The sequence below is a fragment of the Cariama cristata genome, unplaced genomic scaffold (genome assembly GCF_000690535.1).
Source record: "Cariama cristata isolate BGI_N322 unplaced genomic scaffold, ASM69053v1 scaffold6319, whole genome shotgun sequence".
Lineage (NCBI taxonomy): Eukaryota > Metazoa > Chordata > Aves > Cariamiformes > Cariamidae > Cariama > Cariama cristata.
The window spans coordinates 388-22,255 of NW_009635140.1; the positions used below are offsets into that span (position 1 = coordinate 388).

At 45.1% G+C, this 21,868-nt stretch overlaps 1 protein-coding gene across 1 annotated transcript; it reads left to right on the forward strand.

Moving 5' to 3' along the window:
- Positions 1-463: 463 nt before the first annotated feature.
- Positions 464-21,685, forward strand: WDR3 (WD repeat domain 3; the record flags this gene model as incomplete). Its single annotated transcript, XM_009707409.1, has 25 exons — positions 464-673; positions 1,138-1,256; positions 2,981-3,059; positions 3,407-3,502; positions 3,965-4,075; positions 5,167-5,268; positions 5,383-5,480; positions 6,365-6,460; positions 6,786-7,016; positions 7,848-7,941; positions 8,311-8,412; positions 10,786-10,871; positions 11,315-11,450; positions 12,154-12,210; positions 12,909-13,009; positions 13,153-13,264; positions 13,380-13,514; positions 15,059-15,109; positions 15,786-15,851; positions 16,704-16,796; positions 17,352-17,399; positions 19,401-19,444; positions 19,804-19,932; positions 20,702-20,795; positions 21,424-21,685. Coding segments are annotated over 25 exons (2,646 nt in total), but the record flags the coding sequence as incomplete, so codon positions are not given.
- Positions 21,686-21,868: the final 183 nt, after the last annotated feature.

A 21,868-nucleotide genomic window follows, 5' to 3' on the forward strand; every position in this document is an offset into this window, starting at 1 on the left:
TGACTGCTACCAGGTTGTTTTGGAGATGTTTTTGTCATTCTGAAGTTCTTGTACAGTCTGTGGAAAAGCAGCTTTGTCCTATACCTAAGAAAGGCCAAGCAAGAGAGGATGAGTCTGGAAGAAGCTATCAGATTTTCCCTTCGAACAGTGTTCCTTGCTCTCTGGCACCTAAAATGCAGGGTTTCAGAAATTTGGGCTTCTGAGTTCCAGGCCTCATTCTGCACTAGTTTCCTGTTTGATTATGAGAAATTACTTCCCTTCTAGCTGTTGTCTGCCTTGTAAAATGAGGCTAATGACACTGTATTTGGCATAGAAAGCTGAAAAACTAACTTCTAAAGTGGCAGAAGTGCTCGGTTGGAAGCTGAGTAGAAGAGCAGAGTATATTCTTTCTGCTGTGTTAAGTATCTGGCTCTGACACGTCATTTATCAACATTATACATGTTTTGTCCTCTAAAAATTGCAGGTTCTTATCCTTAAGGGTCTCAAGCAGGAGGTCAGTTGCCTCTGCCCCTCTCCAGATGGGTTGCATTTGGCTGTTGGGTATGAAGATGGATCAATCCGTGTCTTCAGCCTCCTAAGTGGAGAAGCGAATATCACCTTCAACGGACACAAGGCTGCAGTTACAGCCCTGCAATATGACCATCTGGGTGGCAGGCTGGTATCTGGCTCAAAGGTGAGGGTTGCACATCTGGAGAACAGCCCTTTCATAGAGATGGTCTATGGAGAAGACTGACTTGCACTAAAATGTTTATATTTTAAGTGGGTTATGTGGACTCTACCTATAGCTAGAGGATGGCAGTGAGAGGAGTTAGGGCTGAAAGACAGCGAATAAGTTGGGGAGCCCAGGGCTGGGAGAGCAGCAGGGGCTGCAGGGCAGGAGTGGGGTATGAATAGAGCTGTTAAAGTGAAGAAGCTTGGGAGGTCAAGAATATCAAAAGCGACTCAAGCTGGGTCAGAGGTGCATTTATTGGTCTGAATGCACCTTTAGGGAAGGAATGTCACTTATATTAATCATCCCTGACATTCAAGTTCAGAGTGAGAAAGTATGCGCTCAGGTAATCTTTTCAGTCTCGTAGAAGAAGTAGACATTTTACAGAGACAAATGCCAGTCCCTTGGAGACACTCTGTCTGTTCCAGGATACAGATGTCATTGTGTGGGATGTCATCAATGAGAGCGGTCTATACCGGCTGAGAGGACACAAGGATGCTGTCACTGAAGTCCTTTTCTTGAAGGAAAAGAACCTGTTGGTCACCAGGTGAGCCAGGCTAAGTATAGTGGTTGATCAGGAAAGCAGCCATGGTTTTACTTGCAATTTAGACATCTTGGATGCTACAGCCATTTGCTTTTTCCTTCTTGACTCATATCTCAGACCCACCAGCATCTTAGAATATGATTTTGTCATGTCCACATATTTCTTAAGTCCGGTGCCTGAATCCAAATGTGGTAAACAAAACTGAAATGTCTATCCTGAAAAATAGTGTTTGGAAAAGGATTTAACTTGCTGGTAAGTATAGCAACTTAAAATTATTATAACAAGGAATAGTGATAATATGTTCATTATGTATGTAACCGTTTTTGCTGTTTATGTTGAAGAATTAAGCAGACTTACCTTATGTATGTGTAATTCACACAGCAATGTGACAGAAAAATTGCTTCCTAGTAAGCTGTAATTACAGGAATTAAGTAAAAGATGATAAATGTTTTTTTGAGTTGGTTTTTAGTTATTCAGCATGAACTGCTAGTTGACTGTATGTATCCCTTTAATAATAAATGGTTGACAGAAGATACTTTTGCTCAAATATCAGTCAATTTTTCAGTTATTAATGTGTCATCTAATAGCTTAATAGAAAAGTGCATGTAATCATTTCAGTGTAAAATTAGAACAAGCGTCTTGTGCTTTTTTTGTTGTTTCAAATGGAAAAAGTAGTGTTTTGTTGGTTTGGTAGATGATGCCTGTTTCTTAATGCAATTTCAAGTCTTTGCAGGTCAGCTTTAGAAATGTTTCTTAATTCAGTAGCTAAATTGAGATAAAAAATTCCTCTTTTTTTTAGTAACAGAGTAGAGATGTTATCCTTTTTTGGAGGTGCAAAGTTTCACTTCCTTACTTCAGACTCGTTTTTGACCAAAGCAGCTAACTGCAGTCCTTTGTGATTTTTTTTTTGCGTGATATTTTCGTATGTCCAATTTATAAGTAACCTTTGGATCCTATGTAAAAAAAGAGATAGATTAACAATGAGTATCACTTGTAATCAGAATTTTTTTGTCCTGGGGGAACTTCATAATGGAACAAGTTTTATATTTTGATTTCTTGAAACTTACTGAGGAACACAGGCTCCAACAAAGTTACCAAAAATAAAAAGTATTAATTGTTGTAGAGTGTACTGAAAGAATATCTATAAATGTTCAAATTACTCTTCTTGGGTGCTCTTGTAGTACTGGGGTAGCATAATATAGCCAGAAATGCGTTTTCAAGGAGATCTAATCCTACGGGGGCTATGAAGGACTTGAAACAGCTGTAATTTTCCATTAGGAGGAGCAGCTCCAAATCACTGTTCAAAATGAAGGAATCTGCTTTTCTTGTAGGCTGGTCAATGCACAGGTGTGGCACAGGTTGAGAATGAGGAGGAGGGTTTTAGAGGCAGCTTTAGAATTGATCAGCGCTTTGTGCTTATTGTTCTCACCCTAAGTAAAGCCTATTGTTCTCACTCTAAATAATTGAGGAAGGACACTATGTGACACTGGGGCTTGCTGCTGAATCCAGAGGAGGAAGCTGTTTTCAATGACTTGCTAGATACCTTTTTTGCGGTACCTTTGTATTGCTATACTTTGTTCTGCATAGCTTGCGAAATTCAATGTCTGAGCAGCTGCTCTGCGATATGTTGTGGCATGTTTTAAATTTTTTGTATTTCTACCGCTTTTCTAAGCACGTGAGCTCTGGCAATCTTTCCTCATGTCTTGAGTTTTTCTTCTTTGTTCCAGCGGCAAAGACACATTGGTGAAATGGTGGGATCTGGACACCCAGCACTGCTTCAAAACTCTGGTTGGACACCGTACTGAGGTAAAGAGGATGTCTGCGGAGCTGTTGGGGTTGGGAGGGACTTTGGATTACATGTTATGGCTCACTTTGTGCTTTCCCTGCTCTCAGGAGTTGTGAACAGGCACTGTGATATGTTTTTCTTGTCATTAGGCTTTAGGGGTGAGCAAATGAGACACTTCCAATCTTTCCAGGAGCTTTCATCAACATGCAGTGGGTGACAATTCCAATACAGATGTTCCTGGAGGAGGTCCCAGCTAGATCCAGTCTCTTCTTGGTTGCTGTTTAAATAAATCAATTAAAGATGCTTTGTTGTTGTTATGATAGTTAAAGGAGCTTAAGCCGGTTCCTCACATTGTACCTCTGGACAGGTTTGGGGGATGGCTTTGATATCCAAAGAGAAGCGTCTCATCACTGGGAGTGCTGACAGTGAGCTGAGGATGTGGGATATCACGTACATCCAGGAGGTAAGGTACTCCCTCTGTAACCCCTCACAGTCTTGCCCAGCTGCTTCTCTTTGCACTAGGATGGGACTGGAACCTGTTAAATCTGATTGATGTTCTGGGAAACAGAGCCAAAGCAATGTCTTTGCTGTCTGAGGGGTCCAGAAGCTGCTCTTGGGATATACCTTACCATGTTCTGTGTTTTGAGCTTTCATGTGAAGCTGTGAGCACATCTAGAATGAGATTTCCAGAGTGTGTCAGATTTTCCTACCTTCTGGCTTATGGCTAAAGAAGACAGTCGTGTGGGTGTATGATAAGCAGGGGAGGATGTGGAGTGTTTTGTGCCTACAAGCACACTCCTTTGTTGCAGTGTGCACTAACCAATTGTTCCTCCAGTGAAATGATGTGTGAGTGAGACAGAAACCAGAACACCATAGCTCTTGTGGTTTAAGGTACCCCTTATGGGTTTTTTTTGTCTGTGAACAGGTAAAAGACCCTGATGAACCAGAATCCAAGAAAAGCAAAGGGTCTTCACCTGGAGCAGAAGAAAACACTGAAGAGGATGAGACCCTAGAGTTGGATGAGCGTCCTGAGGAAGTAAGCTGTTTTCCCTGCTGTATGTGGGATGGTGTCTCTAACCCTCTCATTTGCATGGTGCTGCTAGCAGAGCCAGCAGGAGTTTGAGTTACTCACATTGCTTCTCTGTATTGAGTTTATACCCTGAGTGTCATATTTAGCTTGTTAGGGAAAATGCAGTAATTCTTGTCTTGCTTCATAACATGTTCCTCAGCAGCAGCAGCTGCCTCATCTACCTGCAAAACATCAGCAGAAGTATGTGCCAAAACGCATACATGTTATTCTCCACTAAAAGCTTTTTTTTTTTGCCTTCTGTTTGGGGAGGATTAGCAAATGTTTGAAGTTTGACAGTGCTAACAGAGCTCTTTCATCAAACAACATGCAATAAAATAGCAGCTGCCAATGAGCTAATAACTGAGTTCAGTGCTGATGCTCAGCTTTGCAGGTCAGTAGTAGAAGCTGAGATCAGAGTTGCACCATAACAAAATATGATCTGAAATTGGATTGCAGAAAGCCATTCCCACTTGTGCTGCTGGTACAGACTTTACTGAATCTGTCTTTCTGTTGGAACTTTCTGGGGTCCTGCTGAGATTTCAGACTGGTTGTAGTTATGGTAGATACCTGACCTTGTTAAATACTTTTCCAACTTCCTCTCCAGACGATTTCTCTCCCTTCAGCCAGCCCACCCGTTCAAGTGTCTTTGTTCTCACCTCTGCTTATTCTGACAGAGGAACTGAGCTCTGCTGCCTTTGTAGCATAAAAATTCAGCTCTGTCCCTTAAATGGCTATGGTTTGCCAGAAAAGTTAAGTTATTCTTCCACTGAGACTGTCAATGATTATTTTCAGCTAAAATGCAACAAAACACGAGATAAGCATTTGTGTGAGCTACAGGCTTGTTTTGTCCCTAGATTATCCTTGCTATGAGATAAGCCTGTAGCTCACACAAATGCTTGTTTTGTCCCTAGATTATCCTTGCTAGCTGTTCTGCCAGGACCCTGTAGGTTCATTTCCCACTCTTCTCTTGACTTCCCTTGCTGGTAGGTTTCTGAGTTTGCTTGAGAAGATCACTTGACCTTTCGGACCAAAGTTGTTGTTCTTTAAAAAAAAAATAGCGCCTCGTAAAGTGCACCAAGATTGGATCTATCATGCGGGAAGGGAGAGACCGAATAGTTACTCTTGCCACAGACCAAACGGGCAAGGTTTTGGCCTGCCATGTAAGTAATGGGGGGCTCTGCTGTTGAGCTGTAAGGGAGGCTGTTAGGACCTTGGGTAATTTCTGTAAGGGCCAGCCAGGGCTTTGCGTGCCTTTGACTTTGCTCTGTCTTTAGGGAACAGATGCTGTTCTGGAAGTGTTCTCTGTCCTTTCTGAAGAGGAAATCCAAAAAAAATTGGAAAAGAAAATGAAGAAAGCAAAGAAAAAAGCCAAGTAGGCAATCTTTTGGGTGTATTTGGGTGCTGTCTGTGTCCAGAGAACAGTTAGAAAAGCCCTTCAGCAGCATGACACAGTGGTTGAACTCCAAGCTATTGGTCATTCTGTCTGTGCTAGCTATTGTATTTTGGGGTCACTGTTCCTGTGCATCCTTGGTGCTTGTCTGAGCAATACTACTCCCAGAGACTAAGGAAATGCCTTTCTTTCCAAGTCATTCCCCTGCAAAAAAAGTTAATGTGTGCAAAGGAATGGACATAAAATGAGTTTTTCAGAGCTGCTCACTTCTACCTGGCATTTGTATTTATACTGCTTGGTGCATCAAATAGAGTCCTTGATAGGACGTACAGGAGTGAGAGTTTCATCTGAGTGACTCCGATACCTCATCTCCTGTTTTACAGCAGGCAGAGATACAGATGAGAGCTTTCTTAATGTTTACTTTGTGTTAAGTGTCTCTCTGAGTATCATGGCACTTAACAGATACTTCACAACAGCTCTTAGGGAGAGGTCTGGCTCCAGGGTAGTATCTGAGGCACAGGGCATGTAAATTTGGAGATGCATTTTGGCAATGCCTGAGGACTTTTGGTGAGTGGTAGGAGATGAGCAGAAGCTGATCTCCTCAACACAGCTTTCTGTGGTCTGTTTTGTATCTGTCTTTCTAAAGTGCCTTGTTCAAGTGCTTTGGCTCCAGAGGAGGTTGCGTTTTTTTTTAGGACAGTTTGTCTCTTTAGTAATCTGCATACCAGCATGAACTTCACTGTCTCATCCTGTTCTTAAATGTAGTTAGTACTACTGGATAAAAGGGCAGTTGTTTCCTTTTGTTTGTCTCTGTGTGTTGGCTGTGCTCGGTTATTTGACTCTCTTCCATTATCTGATGTTTCTAGACAGAACTCTGAAGAGGAGCCTGAAAGTAGTGTGGAGCTGAGCCTGCAGGAGGAGATTCAACGGGTCATTAACATCAGAGCTTCTTCTAAAATCAAGTGAGTGGAAAGCCTGTTGTAGAGGCTGAGCTGTGGTTATGCAGGTACTTGCAGAGAGCTCTGCATAGCTCAATATATGGAGAGGTAGAAGAAGTTTCCCCCTCGGCATCTGCTCAACTTGGAGCTGGGAGAGGCCTACTATGATCTCCAATTCATTCACACCTCTTCCACAAATGGTCCCCTCCTTGCACACCTCTGTGGCTTAGTGTGCACTTTCTTGCGGCATGCACTCTGTGTTCCTCTTTCTCAGTTCTTGATATTTGATCTCTCCTATGTTTTGTCTTATTGCCCCTGTGTACAGCTCTGATTTTGTCTAATCAAACAGGTCATTTGACTTGATTCTCTCTCCAAAAGGAGAGCTGAAGATTGTACTGCTGCTCCAGAACAACATCATTGAGTCGTACAACCTGAACCTGTCAGCACAAGTCCCACAGGCTGTCCGTGCATCCAAGATAACCATTGGAGGCCACCGCAGTGATGTCAGGACGTTGGCTTTTAGCTCTGACAACATTGCCATTCTCTCAGCAGCCGCAGAGTCTGTAAAGATTTGGAACAGGTATGCAGTCCAGTTGTCAGTCCCCTGTGCCCTACGTGTGTCAGTCTCCCAGAACTCAGGGAAGCTGTGTTCAGAGAGGCAGTGCTAAGGAAGAAGGGACGATGGAGAAATATGAAATAGTGAAGGAAGTAAAGGAAGTAAATAGAAAACTACTTGACTTCTTTCCTTATTAGGGAAACTGAGAAGATCTAGAGCTAAAACTGCATAATTAACTCTTGGAGTTTGATGCTGCAAAGCAGCACCGAGGCTAATTTTAGTGGCACGTATGGAAAGACACATCTCTAAACAAAAAGATCATGCACAATGGTCTGGTATAGACAGTATTTTGTTGTTTTGGGGTTTTTTTCCTTTTTAATAAGAGGTACTGTTACCCTAAAGTAGCTACTGCCTGTTCTTTAGGGAACATGTGGGTTTCTTGGCATCTTATCTGAAGGATCTAGTATTAGACTGAGTAGGCTACTGTTTTGATCTAGAGTGTTGTCCCAGTGTTTCCTGAGTGGGGGCAATTTCAAGCTCTGTTTCCTTTGAGCATGCTATCTTATTGTCCTTCCTCCTCTCCTGAATGACAGGAATTGCTGTTTGGGAACAAGAGCACTGTCCTTGCTCCTAACAGCAATAAGTCGTGGTGGTGGACTGTGTAGTGGCATGTTTTTATGGAAAATGTTCTCAGCAGTAATGCTGGATAGCATTTGGGTCATAGGATGGTGGTGGTGCATCTCCTGGCCTCAGTTGAATAGATAGCTGTGGGCAGGGGACACTCTGGAGCATGTCTTGCTTAGTGGGCCAGATTTTGTTGTGATAAGAGGTTTTGGGCTCTGACTTTGTCTGCAGATCAACCTTGCAGTGCATCCGGACAATGGACTGTGAGTATGCACTCTGCTCGCTCTTTGTCCCAGGAGATCGGCAGGTCATCATTGGCACCAAGGTAAATAGTGTCCTTCTGCACTGCAGACTGCCCAGGTCTGGAAATATGTTGTGAAAATATCATTAAGGCAGCCTTATAGAAAATGCATTGCATCTCCTGTTCTGCAGCACTCTGTTTTAGGTGTAAAAAGCTCTGACAGTCAGGTTCTGCTCTGTTCTCTGACTGTGTAGCTGTCGTGGTTTGAGCTGGACAGCTGGGTAGAGCTTTGGGAAGTCCCTGATGGAGACCAGGCCATCTGTGTGTAACAGCCATCTAATGAAGCTGGCTGTTTGGGAGGTGGGTGGCAGGGGTGCTCTCCTGCTAGGAGCTGTCGTATGTCGTGAAGGTGGAGGGGCTGATTTGTCCTCTGTGATGTATCTTTCTCCCCAGACAGGGAAGCTGCAGTTGTATGACCTGGCTTCTGGGAGTCTGATAGAGTCACTTAATGCTCACGACGGGGCAGTGTGGTCCATTGCTCTTTCACCAGACCAGGTAACTCGGCCACCCTTCTAAGTATCATCTGTTGCATGTCTTTTCACGTAGCTCCTTCCTATAGTGCTGTGTTTGACCTACTGATGGGAGCATGGGAGCTCCTCATCCTGGGAGGTGGAGGATGCAGCTGGTAGTGTCTGAGAACTTTAACTGTGGATACATGCACATCTTGATGAAATATCTCTCTAGTTGTGTGGCACATGGCAATGAGTTTTTGGGCTGAGTGAGAATATCGTTGTCACCTCATCTGGCTTCTGCATGATTGAGAACACTTGGACTTCCTTGGTGGAGTCCCTGTGTGCCGCAGTACATGCCTTGTGGATGAGTTCCAGCTGTGGAGAGCTTCAGCCCCTCGTAACCTGCTGCAGTGGCTGATTATCCTCCTTGTTAAATTTGCTGCTTGTCTGCTGGATTAAAGATCTCATCAACATAGTGATGTTTTTTTCTTTGTGTTGCACTCTTCTTGAGTGACCAAATCACCCTCCCTGTCTGTCTGATGGTCATTAGGCTGAACTTCTCCTGTTCCTGCAGGATGTGTTTTTCAGGCTCTTAATTGTTCTTGTGGTATGTTTTAAGTTACTATAGTCTTTTTTTGCTTGTGGCCACAGGATCTGGGTGTACTGTGTGATAGGAATTATACCAGTGCCAAATACACCAGTGCCTTCTGAATCCATCAAGGACTTAATTAGCTCTTCCGGCGATAGCTCTGCAGTGAGAGTGTGTATTCAGATAATAATTCACTGTGTCCCTCAAAGCCCATTTTGAGGCACTGCTTCACAGAAGGCGTATATGCGGGGCTTTTATCTGTTAGGAAACAAGGATCTATTAATGTTTTGGTTCTATTTGGGCACTCTTTTTCAGATAGATTGAATAGTTCTGACATTATATAGACATATTTAATTGGTTATTTTTCTAATAATCCATAAAATCTGTAAGCATCATAGTGTGATGTTATTAGGTATTTCTCATTTAAAATTAAGCTTTGAAACCTCTTAGCTGGTCTTTACTCAATGGATTATGTACTCTATTGAACTATGTTTTCCTAGTTTTGTAATGAAAATGTAACACAAGACCAAGAAGCATACCTTCCATGAGCAACACTGTTACTATTATCAACTACAACTTTAATCTTAAGGAAAAGGGTAATCCCTGTCAAATTAATTTTCCATAAACTCTTTTTTCCATATTCAGTTTACTTTTTTTCTTTGAGGGAAACTGCAGTTACCTGTTAATTCTATTGACCGTGCTCACCGTTACTAGGCCTGCCTGCTTACTCTATCTGAGCTATGGTGTTACATCAGTTTCTTCCTGGATCTCTCCCAGTATTTCTGAAGTTGTGGAGAATGGCATCGACAGTTTAGAGAGTACCTCATTCTGCTCTGTAAAAGTCTTGGATTCAGGGGATCTGAACCATTGATTTATGTCTGACATAGCTGCTTTTTGACAGCCTTGTGAATTTTTTGAGCAGTTTTTCATGACTATTGTGTAATGTGATTATGGTATGGGATTTTTCCCTGAGCACAACAGATAAGAAATATTTATTGAACCCATGTTTACTGAGGATTTCTGTTTAATAGTTCTCATACTTCTCTCTAGAAATGGGTCAGTACTACTGAAAAGATTTTTTTAATGTTCCCATTTTACATGCACACACTTGCTCTATTTGGCCTAACCACGCTGGCTGTAGAAATCTGTTTGTGTCTTTTACTCTGTGTATCAGTTTTTCTCCATTACCACAGTTCAGGTTCATATTGGTTTCTGTCAATTTCCACTTTCTTTTGTTTGTTATATGTGCCTTTCTTATTTTTCTTAGGTGGTGATGTTGTGCTAGAAGCTGGAGTGGTTTTTTAGTGGAATCAAAACCATAGCAAGTAATAATCTGCCTGAGATTCATTCACCCTGCAGATTAAAACATACAGGACAGATTTTACTCTTGTTCTTAGTGTCAAAGGGGGAATGTTGAACGCTTCTTCCTTTAGAAGGCTGTGCTTGTGGCGTGGTGGTAAGGAGTGCGTGTGATCTAGTAACAGTGAGAGTGTCAGCTTGCCCGCAGAACACAAGCACATCATTACCTACAGCTGAGATGACTGCTTCCAGTCCCAAAGTTTCAGTCCATGTCTTGATTTACATTTGGAGTCTTTGTCTTAGACTTCCCTGCCAGAGCTTTTGAAATTGTTGTTGTTGCTCAGCCAATGAATAATGCATGCTCCAACTAGAGCAAGTGCTCCTGGTGGTGTCCACTTAATCATTAATATTGTAGGAATGTGGGACATTTCAAAAACCACCTTGTGTGTTGATAGTTCCTTGCTGTAGAATTTCTCTGGGTTATAGCAAAAGTGGTTTCACAGTAATTTTTTTTGTTCTCCCTTGCAGCGTGGCTTTGTGACAGGAGGTGCTGATAAGTGTGTCAAGTTCTGGGAGTTTGAACTTGTGAAGGATGAGAGCAGTGTTCAGAAAAGGTGAGAAAAGAAACCTTTCTAGACTACATTCACCTGCAGTATCCATTGTCATTGATGGATGCTTTGGCCTTTGCTGTGTACTGTAAGAAATGCCCATGACATGTATGTGGAGAAGAGTGTGAGCTCAGTAGTATTTTGTGGAGGTCTGATCTTAGCTGGGAAAGGGCACTTGCCACATTCTGATCTCTTGCATGTGTGTCAGTTTAGCTTCTAATCACAGGATGGGCCTCCAGATCATTAAGCAGTAAATTTCACAGTGAAGTTTATCAGCCTGTAGTACTGTGCTTATTTCCAGTCTTGTCTTGCTCAAATTGTAATGAGGAATGAGATGCTGTGTGTTAGAATTAACTTGCTTTCCCAGGGTGCAATGTGGGAGTTGCATTTATACCTCTTCCCAACTTATTTGTTTGGGATAACAGTTGTTTTTTTTTTCTTGTTGCCAGGCTTTCGATGAAACATGTGCGCATTTTGCAGCTGGATGAAGATGTGCTCTGTGTGCGGTACAGCCCCAACCAGAAACTGCTGGCTGTCTCCTTACTGGATTGCACTGTGAAGATTTTCTATGTTGACACGCTTAAGGTGCATGACCAAATGGGCTGTGAAGCTGTGATGTAATTGTAGCCTGAAAGATCAGGAATACATAGGAAAAGTATCTATTGCGGGACGCTAGTAAGAATCAAAGAGAGACCATGCATCCCGCTTCAGGTGCTTGTTTGCTAGCAAACCTGATGGAACCATGGGTGGCCCATGCTGGGGAGAAGATCCATTTTTCAACTGGAAACTGTTGTGAACCTGCAGGTGGCAAGGTTCATTCTAAACCCTGTGGGCATGGTGGTACTCCAGAGCTACAAGGCAGTGTAAGGGTGGGGATGGATGTGTCACACATGCTGTTAAATAGGGCATAACAGAGGCAAAGCCTGGGGGAGGAGAATCTTCCTTGTGAGCAGCATGTGGTGGTTTTGCGAGTTGCGTATTTGCACATGCGTGTTAGGGAGTGACGCAAGACAGACTAGGACTGACAGATACGCAAAGAGAAACTAAGATAAACTCCATAGGCAGTGGTGATTAGCACCAGAATTAGCTCAGCTTGCTTGGGTACTTCCACCCTTCTCCAAGTTTTGCCATCATGGCCCTGCTGCTAACAGTGTTCAGGGCAAGAATGGAAGTGGGGCAGTGCTAGAAAGACAGAGCTCCTGAGGCAGAGCAGAACTGCCCTGGAGCTTGAGATTTTCATGCATCTCTACCCAGCATGTCTAACTGAGACACCTTTCTTCTGCTTCAGTTTTTCCTCTCTCTATACGGACACAAACTGCCAGTGCTGTGTATGGACATCTGCTATGTAAGTATCATTAGGGCTGTGTTAGCTGGGACTGTGGTGATGCAGATGACTGTGAGAACCTCTGCTGGTGCCAAGGCCTCTAGGATAATGCTTTCTTGTCACCTCCTTGCTCCCAACGTAGCAGTTTCTTGATGGGACACAGCGAGCCCCTCCTTATCCTGCAGTCCTGTGCTCACTGGGAGGGGTCACGGAGTAGCGGTCATGACAGAACTGGCCAGGGCCTTTTGTCAGCAAGTGGAAATCAAAATGCTGTGGTGGTTCCCTGCAGTTCTCTTAAGAGGCACAACCTGCCCTCTGCTAAAGTTACTGTGTGAGAGGAGCCTGAATTTTTTGTTAATGGGAGCAGAGAGCAGGTGCTGAAGTGGAACAGCCTCTTTGTGCCTGTTCATTCTTGGGCTGGGTCTTGTTTTGCGGTGTCCTTGGAATGAGGCTCACTGGAAGCCAAAAATGTCAAGATATAGCTAAGGTCTTAAATGCCTGCCAGAGGTTCAGAAAAGAGCCAGGGTGCTGTCAGTGGGCTGTGCCAGTACCACAAGTGTGGGCCACCCTGGTGGGAGGAGGTGGAGGGATCAGGAGAGTATGTTTTGGGAGCCAGGTGTCTGCCTATTCAGCACTGCTTAGTCACTGGGTCGGCAGCAATTCCTCAAGGGGTTGCCAGCCAGCTACCCACACCCTCCTCTCTCTTTGTTGCTCTGTAGGATGGGACTCTAATTGCGACTGGCTCTGCTGACAGGAATGTGAAGATTTGGGGCTTGGATTTTGGGGACTGTCACCGCTCTCTCTTTGCCCATGATGACAGGTCAGTCAAATCCTACAGCATCTCTGGGCTATCTTATCTCCCAAGGGGTTGTGATCTAGCAGTAACCCTTTTGCTCAGCATAGAGTGGGGGGAGGTCTGCGGTGTTCCCCAGGTGGGTGAATTTGAACCTTTTTCCCTTCCAGTGTGATGTATCTGCAGTTTGTGGCGAAATCCCATCTCTTCTTCACAGCTGGGAAGGACAGCAAGATAAAGCAGTGGGATGCAGATAAATTTGAGCACATCCAGACACTGGAGGTAGGAAATTTTGGAAACTGTTGAAAGGACGCATTATCCCTGCACGAGCAGCACTTCACTCAGGGGCTGGGAGCTGGGTGGTAGTCATGTCTTACCTCTACTGTCTATCGTGCAGGGGCATCACCAGGAGGTGTGGTGTTTGGCACTCAGTCCCAACGGAGACTACGTGGTGTCGGCATCCCATGACAAGTCCCTGCGTCTCTGGGAAAGGACAAGGGAGCTACTTGTTTTGGAAGAGGAGAGGGAGATGGTAAGAGTTGCATCCTTGCTGCCAAAGACAACTTGCAGACCTGTTTTCTCCCGAGCAGGCAGATTTCTCATTTTTCACTGTGATAGGGTCTGGCTCCACACTTGGCAGACTTGCTCATTACTAACTGCAGCCTGGTGTTGAGGTTCCCAGGGCTGACTAGCATTTTTTGCATGATGGGACTGTTGCCCTGAGCTGTCTGGAGACAGCACCACAGATGTTGCAGGTGCTTGCCTGTCTGTACTGCATTGCAGATGGCTGGCTAACCTGCTTTCTGCTTTGCTTCTCTCTTACTTCCCAGACTTTCCTCTATAGCTGTGGTTTTCTACAGGTCTGTTGGCTACAGTCTTTGACCTCTTATTCTCTTGTGCTCCTTTCAACTCAAGTGTGCTTTGGAGAAAAAAAGCAGGTGGCTGTTGTGGAGTAATGGAGAGCACTGCTCCTGTTAAATGCAGTTTGTCTTGGTTTCCTCTTTTCCAACTGTGAGAGGTCCATTCTATCTCAGTAGCAGGCCCCCGAACTCAGGGATACTGGAGGAAGCCTCTTCTGCTCCATTTGAGCATGTATTGTGAGAAATCATAGACTCACAGAAGGACTTCAATAGGAAGGAAACTGGAGGTCTCTAGTCCAACCCCTTGCCCACTGCAGGATAACCTTAAAGCTGTATCAGACTGCTCAGAGACTTGTCTTGATACATGAACGTCTCCAAGGAAGGAGATTTTCTAGGCTGTCTGAGCACCTGTTCCAGCGCTGAACCACCTTTAGGGTTGCAGGACGCATTTGTTTCACATACCTAATTGGAAATTCCTTTGGAACAATTTGTAACTCTTGTATTTTCACTGTATCCTCAGAGGAATCTGACTCTGTCTCCCCTTCCTAAAGCAGTTCTCAAACCACAATGGGGGAAGGATGTAGAAAGATGTGCAGAAGCAGGAGTGGATGTGAAACCTGTGATAATTTTTTTCTTTTTTTGTCTCAGCCTGTTTGCAAGAGCTGAGGTGACCCATAGGGAGCATCTTGATGCCCAGTGGTTGGTGCGCTAGGAATGATGGTGGTAAAAGGAAAGAGAGAGACAGTTCCTTTTCCAGATACCAGAGAAGTGTGTTTTGGGTCAAGTTTGAGTAACAAGGTGGGCATGAATACACCAGTAGTGAATTACACGCCAATGAGGCCCTAGTCATGTGAGAGACGCCAGACAGGGAGACTCTTTCCTCTTGCAGGGACTTGTGTGCTGGGTGGGAGGTCTGGTGGTGAGTTGCTGTTGTCTCTGTCTCAGCTTGGTGGGCTGTCTAAGGGCTGTTCCTGCATCCAGAGCACAGACCTTGATTTATTTTGGTCTCAGAGATTCCAGAGTTCTCCATGGGGTTGGGACCAGGGAGAAGTGGGCATTTTGCGCTGGCATTGTTGATCTCTCCTTGTTTGTCCTGGTTTTGCCATGGACTGCATGAAGCTGCAGGCTCCGTTGCTCAGCCAGTCTGGAAAGGACTTGTACCCTTGCTTGCTGCCTGCTCACCTGTGTTAATATGTTGTGTTCTCATCCACTGTAGCAACGAGAAGCTGAATATGAAGAGAGCGTGGCGAAGGAAGAGCAGCCTGTGGTGAGTTACACCATCTCAGTGTGTGTCAGTCTGACTGTACGAAGTCTGGAATAATGATTTCTATAAGAGGCATAGAAGAGGTGTCAGACAGGACCGATAATTTTCTTGCTTTGAGGAGGTGCAGGGGGGAAGGTGCTGCTGAAGCTGCGGTTGCCCCATGATGCAGTTGACTCTGGTGATTCCTATAGACAACTTTAGGAGAGTGTGTGGACCTGGCCAAACTGCTACACAGTAGCTGTGAACACTGAAACATTGCTGTGCTGTTGGGCTTCCTGTCTCCCCAGTTCAGGTTCACACCAGCCTTGCAGCAAGGCTGGGCTGCATTCTGACAGCTGCTTCCAGGTCCACGTAGTGCAGGACTGGTGGGGAAGCCTGATCCCTCTTGCTTAGATGCTCGGGTTATGTTGCTGATCATTTTGACACTGATGGGATTACTTGGCCTCTGTTGGCAGAACAAGAGCTGTGTTTACCTGCCTCCCAGAGCTCAGTGTTAGCACAGTGCCTCTATTCCTAAGGAAGAGCTGTGCACTTGGGAAATCCTGTGTTTCCGCAGATAAATGACCAGTTTAGGCAATGGGGCTGAAGTTTTTCTTAGTATGGACTGTGGTAGGATACAGGGGGATGCCTGCGTGTATCAGCTGCGGAAGGAGGGAGCTGCAAACTGTGTATTTTGTAGGTGGCTGGAGAGACGCAAGGAGAGACAGGGCTGCCAGGAAAGAAGACTATTGAAACCATCAAAGCGGTAAGATTGTGCGGGTCCACCAGTGTTGCTTTGTGCCTTATCAGTCACTCAAGGAGGGGATCTGTCACAGGGTCGGAGCGTCAGTTTGAAGAGAAATAACCTGTGCTGTCACATAAGGGCAGATTGCCTCTGCCTGCAAGAACAGTCTGCCCTGCTCCATGGCCAGCAGGGAGAGGTCTGGGTCTGGCTCTGGAGAGTCACGTGCCAGGAGTTACCTCTCCAGGGAAGGAGGTTTGAGGTTCCTGTAGCTGCAGCTTTCTTTGCTTTTCACATGTGGGACAGATGGGGCTGCTTTTGCCCTTTGGGGTTTGCAGCCCAAAGGAGCACAAGGCAGCTGGGATGTTTTCTAGGCATCAGGCCTCTCCCCAAAGGGCTGCCCAGGCCTGTGAGCATCTGTGGAAGGTGGAAATACATTGCAGTGCCTGAGGCAGGAGGTATACCAGGAAGGTGTAGGGGTGGGTAATTTCATGGCCGCAGAGTTCAGCAGTCTGGTGCTCTTGTAAATACAGAGGAAATCTTTAATCTGAATAATCAAAATGGCCCGACCCTTGCTTGTGCCCCAAAGGGGTACTGCTTGCTGGGGGTGGATTGCAACGTCAAGACAACAATTGAAGCTGCAGCAGAGAGCACCCGGGGCAGTGGGGGGAATGTAGCTAGTGTTTGACACCTTCAGGACGTGATTGATGTGCTCAGGATAGTGGTGCAGTCTGGAGTAGAGGTTATGTTTCTGAGCGAGGTGTTCTGTGATGCTCCGTGTCAGTCCCCCTGCTTGCACCTCCATTTGCCCAGTTGGACTTGAGCTTTGCTTTGGCTTCTCTGGTGTTGCTGATGTGGTGTTCTTGTGCTGCACAGGCTGAGCGGATCATGGAAGCTATCGAGCTGTATAGAGAAGAGATGGCAAAACTAAAGGAACACAAGGCCATATGCAAAGCTGCAGGAAAAGAGGTAAAAGACTGAGGAATATTCCAGTCCCAGGGTGTGTTGGGTGTATCCTTCCAGCTCAGGTGGAAAGGCTCAGCATGCAGATGAAACCAGGACAGCTGGAAATAGCAGAGATTTGCTGAGATTTGGAGAACAAAATGGCACTGTGCTCTGGGGCATGGGTGGTGGTGTGTTCTTTCCAACTATCTTTATGCTTCAAGTCATGGTAGGATGTAAGTTTTGTCCCTGAGAGAGTGTGCTGCTGCAAATTCATCCCAAAGCCTATTCTTTGCCTTCATCTCAACGCTCTCTGCTAAATAAGGTGCTGTGATGTAAGTGGGAAAAGTGACAGTTGAGAAGTGGAAGAAAACTCATGCATGTTTGAGTTAGTTATATGCATCTGAACTTGTCTAGTGGCTGCAAATGCGGCCTTCAGTGATGTTCTAGGGAGGGTGGAGGTGTGGGCATTACAGGAGGATGCTTGATAAAAGCTCTCTTCTACTGTGGGTTAAAGTTTCTCTGTGAATATGCATTCGTACACACACGCCTGCCTCATTCTAACCCATTCTATGTCTCCAGGTTCCCTTTCCTGTCAATCCCATCCTCCGTGCCTATGGAAATATTACAGTAAGTGGAATGCCCAGGCCACAGGCGGTGGACCATCCTGAGCTGGTGTGGGTCTTGTCAATTTGCTGGCTGAGCCAAAACACTGGGTTGCTGTGGGGAGGGACTACTTGGTTCAACTTGAAATGAAAACTCAGCACTTTTGCTTGTGCAGAGTGAACACAGTTTGGGGTTTTGTGTTGGTTTGGTGTTTTTTAATATCTTGCATGTGTGTTACTAAAGTTTAAGTCCATCAGGGTTAAGCATAACCCTGATGGTAGCCATGACCTTATCATGTACCTTACAATGAGCCAGCAGTTTACAGTAGTCTCCAAATATGGGAAAGCTAGTTCAAACCTTTCCTGTGCCTAAGAGTGCACCCTCCTGCTTCCAGGAGGGTGCAGTTGCCATGCTATAGCATATTTCAGAGGAGCTGTGCCATCTTACACAAAATACCCGAGTGTCCAATGGAATGGGTAATTAAGAGCCCATGTCCCTCTGCCCCCACCACGTGACATTGGTAAGCACTTAGCCAGAGCTGTTCTCTCCCTTCCTCTGTGAATATGGGCATATTTAATTACAAGTTGAATAGACTGAACAAGGGTGAATGAAATCCTATGGCTCAGTAGCTAGCAATTTCTTAGGAGGTGGGCGATGTTTGATTGAATCCCACTGTACAAAGAAGGGAATTTGAACCTGTTTCCAAAGTCTTGGAAGAATGTGCTAGTCCAAGTGCTAGGCCACTGGTAAAAACGTAGTTGCAAGTTATGACATATCCAGTTATGTGGTGAACTGACCATGATGAGCATTCAGTATGTCAAACCATGAACAAAAATGCTTCATGCACTGACAGTTGCTTATTCTCTTCCTTGGGAGAGACTCTGCTTGTGGAATACTTACCCCAACATACCTACTGTGTTGCCTTGACTCAAGCAGGAGCTGGAAGCACATGAAGGCTTCGTGACCCTAAATTCACTGCCTGTGCAGCTGTAACCGCAGCAGGGCAGCTCTGAGCACGGCAGAGCTGTGTTGTAGCTCCCCAGGCTTATTTCTGTGGCATTGGCACAGCAGTTACAGATTCTGGTTCTATTCCTAAAGAATTTACATTGAGAAAATCCTGTATGGTAGTTAGATGTCCAGGTATTAAATTGCAGGCTAGAGCTGGTGCCTTTACCTACTCACGTCATACTAGTACACAGCAGTTTTCACTAAACTCTGAGAATTTTTGGCGGTACAAAGTACACACACATGGATGCATGGATTTCATTGGCAAATAAAAATCCACTACTCTGAGTAGATTAGCTCTAGTTTTCCCAGTTTATTCCAATGTATACTCCTAGATAGCATTTTTAATTACCATGAGGAAGATCCTTGTTTTCTCATTCTCCCCTTTTCTGAGGATATATCAGTGCCAGATAAACCAGCCTTTTGTCTTCCTTTTAACCACCTGTAATCACCTTACAAGAGCCTGTCTGTCCCTTCCTCCATGATTATAAGTATATTTAATTATAAGTTGAATAGACTGAGCAGAAGTGAATGAAATCCTGTGCCTTAGTAGTTAGGCACTTTTCTTCAGCAATTCCCAGCTCTGCTCTACATCTACCAAACACTTTCAGCAAATAAACAGGAGTAGCAGGAATTATGTCTTTGGGAGATCTGTTTGTGTAAGGTTTTATAGGCATAATTTGTCTGTTTCACCAAGCTTTTTATCCAGTTTGTACAAGATTCATTGAACTGAATATGAGATCGTTTAGCTGGTTGAATTTAAGTTAGATTTTCCACAATATTCTTCACTGGTTTAGAGTATCCTGAGAAGGATGGGTTTATGTTTTGGGGAGGGAGAACTTCTCAGACTGGCAGCTGATTGAAGCTGAAGAGGGTTCCTCTTTGTTATATTCAACTTGATCTGTCTACCTCGCAAGACATGATTGCGTGTTTTTAAGTGGATGAAATAGACCTTAGAGGCACATGCTTGTCCTGGAATGTTTCTTGATATGCAGAGCTGGTGTCTTTCCTCTGTTACAGCCTTCTGCATATGTGCTAGAAGTTTTCAGGAAGGTGAAGTCAAGGTGAGTCCCACCTGCTATGACCAACTATTGAACTTCTGGGCCTAGGACTGGCTGCGGTCCTGGAATGATCTCTCATGCTGGGTATGGACAGTGCTAGAGAGTCTGGAGTTACTGTTCCTGGCAGCCTCTTTTGGAGCATGCATGGAATTGGAGAATGGAAATTGTTCCTTCCATAAGGACAATTCCTTCCATAGGGAGTGTTGGATGAAGCTTGTGTATGTGGGTTGGTCACAGATCAGCGGTGATGAATGCTTAGCACAGCTTTTGTACCACAACCTACCTATATGGAAGTGTTTCCTGCTTATCTGCAGCAGTGCAGTGGCTGAGACTAATGCTTTGTCCCTTTGCTTTCTCCTCAGTGAGCTGGAAGAATCTCTCCTGGTGCTGCCCTTCTCCTATGTCCCTGACCTGCTTAGACTCTTCAATGAATATATTCACCTGGGTTCAGAAGTTGAATTCCTGTGCCGAGCTCTCCTCTTCCTGCTCAAGTGAGTCTTTTATCTGCCCGGACAGATCTGCTAGTCTTAGTTTGGTTGCTATTGCTGTCCAGAACCTGGACCTGAGGAAGCCCTAACAGGGCTCTGGTCAGCAGTGGGCCTGCCGGTTCCTCTGGGCCCCTTGTGCTGGTGCATGTGAAGAACTCACTTTGTGCCAGTTATGTGAACACAGAGGTACTCCTTGCTCCTGTGCTGTGAGTCAGTGCTTTGGGACAGCACCGAGCTGGGGAATACATGCCGTGAACGCATGTAGCAGAAGAGCGTGGGGAAAATTTGGGTTTTCTCATATGTCTCTGGGTCTGAAGCTCTTGAGAAGCATCCTTGGGAATAAGATGTGGTCTCTGCAGGAGATAAGGAATCACTGCAGCCCACAGCGAATAGTGTGTAGGAATGGATTGGTCGGATGCAGAGTGTTGACATGCCTAGTTGGGGTTACTGGTCCTGGTCCCCCACATCTCATTGGTATGAAAGATCCTGTATCAAGGCTGAAGTGGCACTGTTGACTGGCACGGAGTCATTGTAGAGCCCGTGCCCTCAGTGCCTTAGAGAGACCTTCCTCTCAAATCACTGTATGTTAAAGAGAAACTTCAGAAAATAGTTTTTCCAGATTAATCTGCCCATGCCTCTTATGTAAGGCTGGTCTGGGAAGGCCTAATTTGAGAAGAATCTTACGTCCAGAATGTACAGAGACTCAGGAGAGGGGCTTTCTGATCTTTTTAAGAACAGTACTGCAATACATCACTACCTGCTTTGTTCCCAGGATACATTTTGGGCAGATCACAAGCAACCACATGCTAGTGACGGTGATAGAAAATCTGAAGAAAACCACCATCTCCAGAGTCAGTGAGGCCCGGGTGAGTTGCAGCCTCCGCTTTTCCAGGATCTGAAATAAGAGGATGGGCCAATGTCTGGGAGTGTGTGTTGTCTGTGGTGTCCAGTGGGAAAGCTGGTTGGGGGTCTGAGGCCATTTCATCTTCCTCCTGTGCAAACAGGCTGCCTTTTCCTCATGTTCTTCCTGATATGAGACTACCTGGTGGTGAGCCTGCACTTGTGCTCCCTCCTGCATTTACTCTTAGTTTTCTTTTGATGTATGTATTTGGGCTTTGGCTTGCTAGTTTCTAAATATGTAGGAGGTAAATAAACAATCTATTTCTCTTGGGCTTTTCTGTGGTCTACTGGTCTGTCAAATAATGCAGACTGTGCATCTTCATAGAGGCTACTTCAGGTACCTGTCAGCAACTTGTCTTTCAGAAAATACAGTGGACTATAGCTGCTCCTAAGGGAGAACTGTTGGGAACAGAGTGCAGGACTGACTGTTCTCCTACGCAGATGAAGTTTACATCTAAATAATCTTGCTTTATTTAAATCTGTGGGTTGTCTTGCTTTCATTATTTCTTAGTAGAGGGCAGCCAGTGCAGCACCGTCTGCCCCTGAACAAGCTTGACATGAGCCCAACAGTGTGGTGCTGGTCTGTCTCTACAGGATGTGCTGGGATTCAACATGGCAGGGCTACAGTACCTGAAGAGGGAGATTGAAGCCAAGGATGAGGTGACGTTTTTTGCTGATGCTACTGACCGTTTTGAGGAGAAGAGGAGGAAGAGGAAGAAGAAAGAGAAGATGGTTCTTGCAGTGCTGTAGCATTTGCTGCCCAAGACCCAGAGCACCTGGATGGGGTCATGTAACCTCAGTGCTGGCCATGGAGGCGTTCTTGTGGCTGATGTCCAGTGACTGGGACAAAGTCTGTCCCCTACCCATGTGGTATAACCCAGCACATATCCCCCAACTCAGAATGGTTGTCTCTGAGATGAACTCTCTGTAGTCTGCTGCAAATGTATGCGTTTGAACTATTTCTGAGGTGGCTGTCAAAGGTACATGCTTTTCCTCCAGCAGAATGCCCGTTAGAAATGGAGTTGATTTCTGTTGCGGA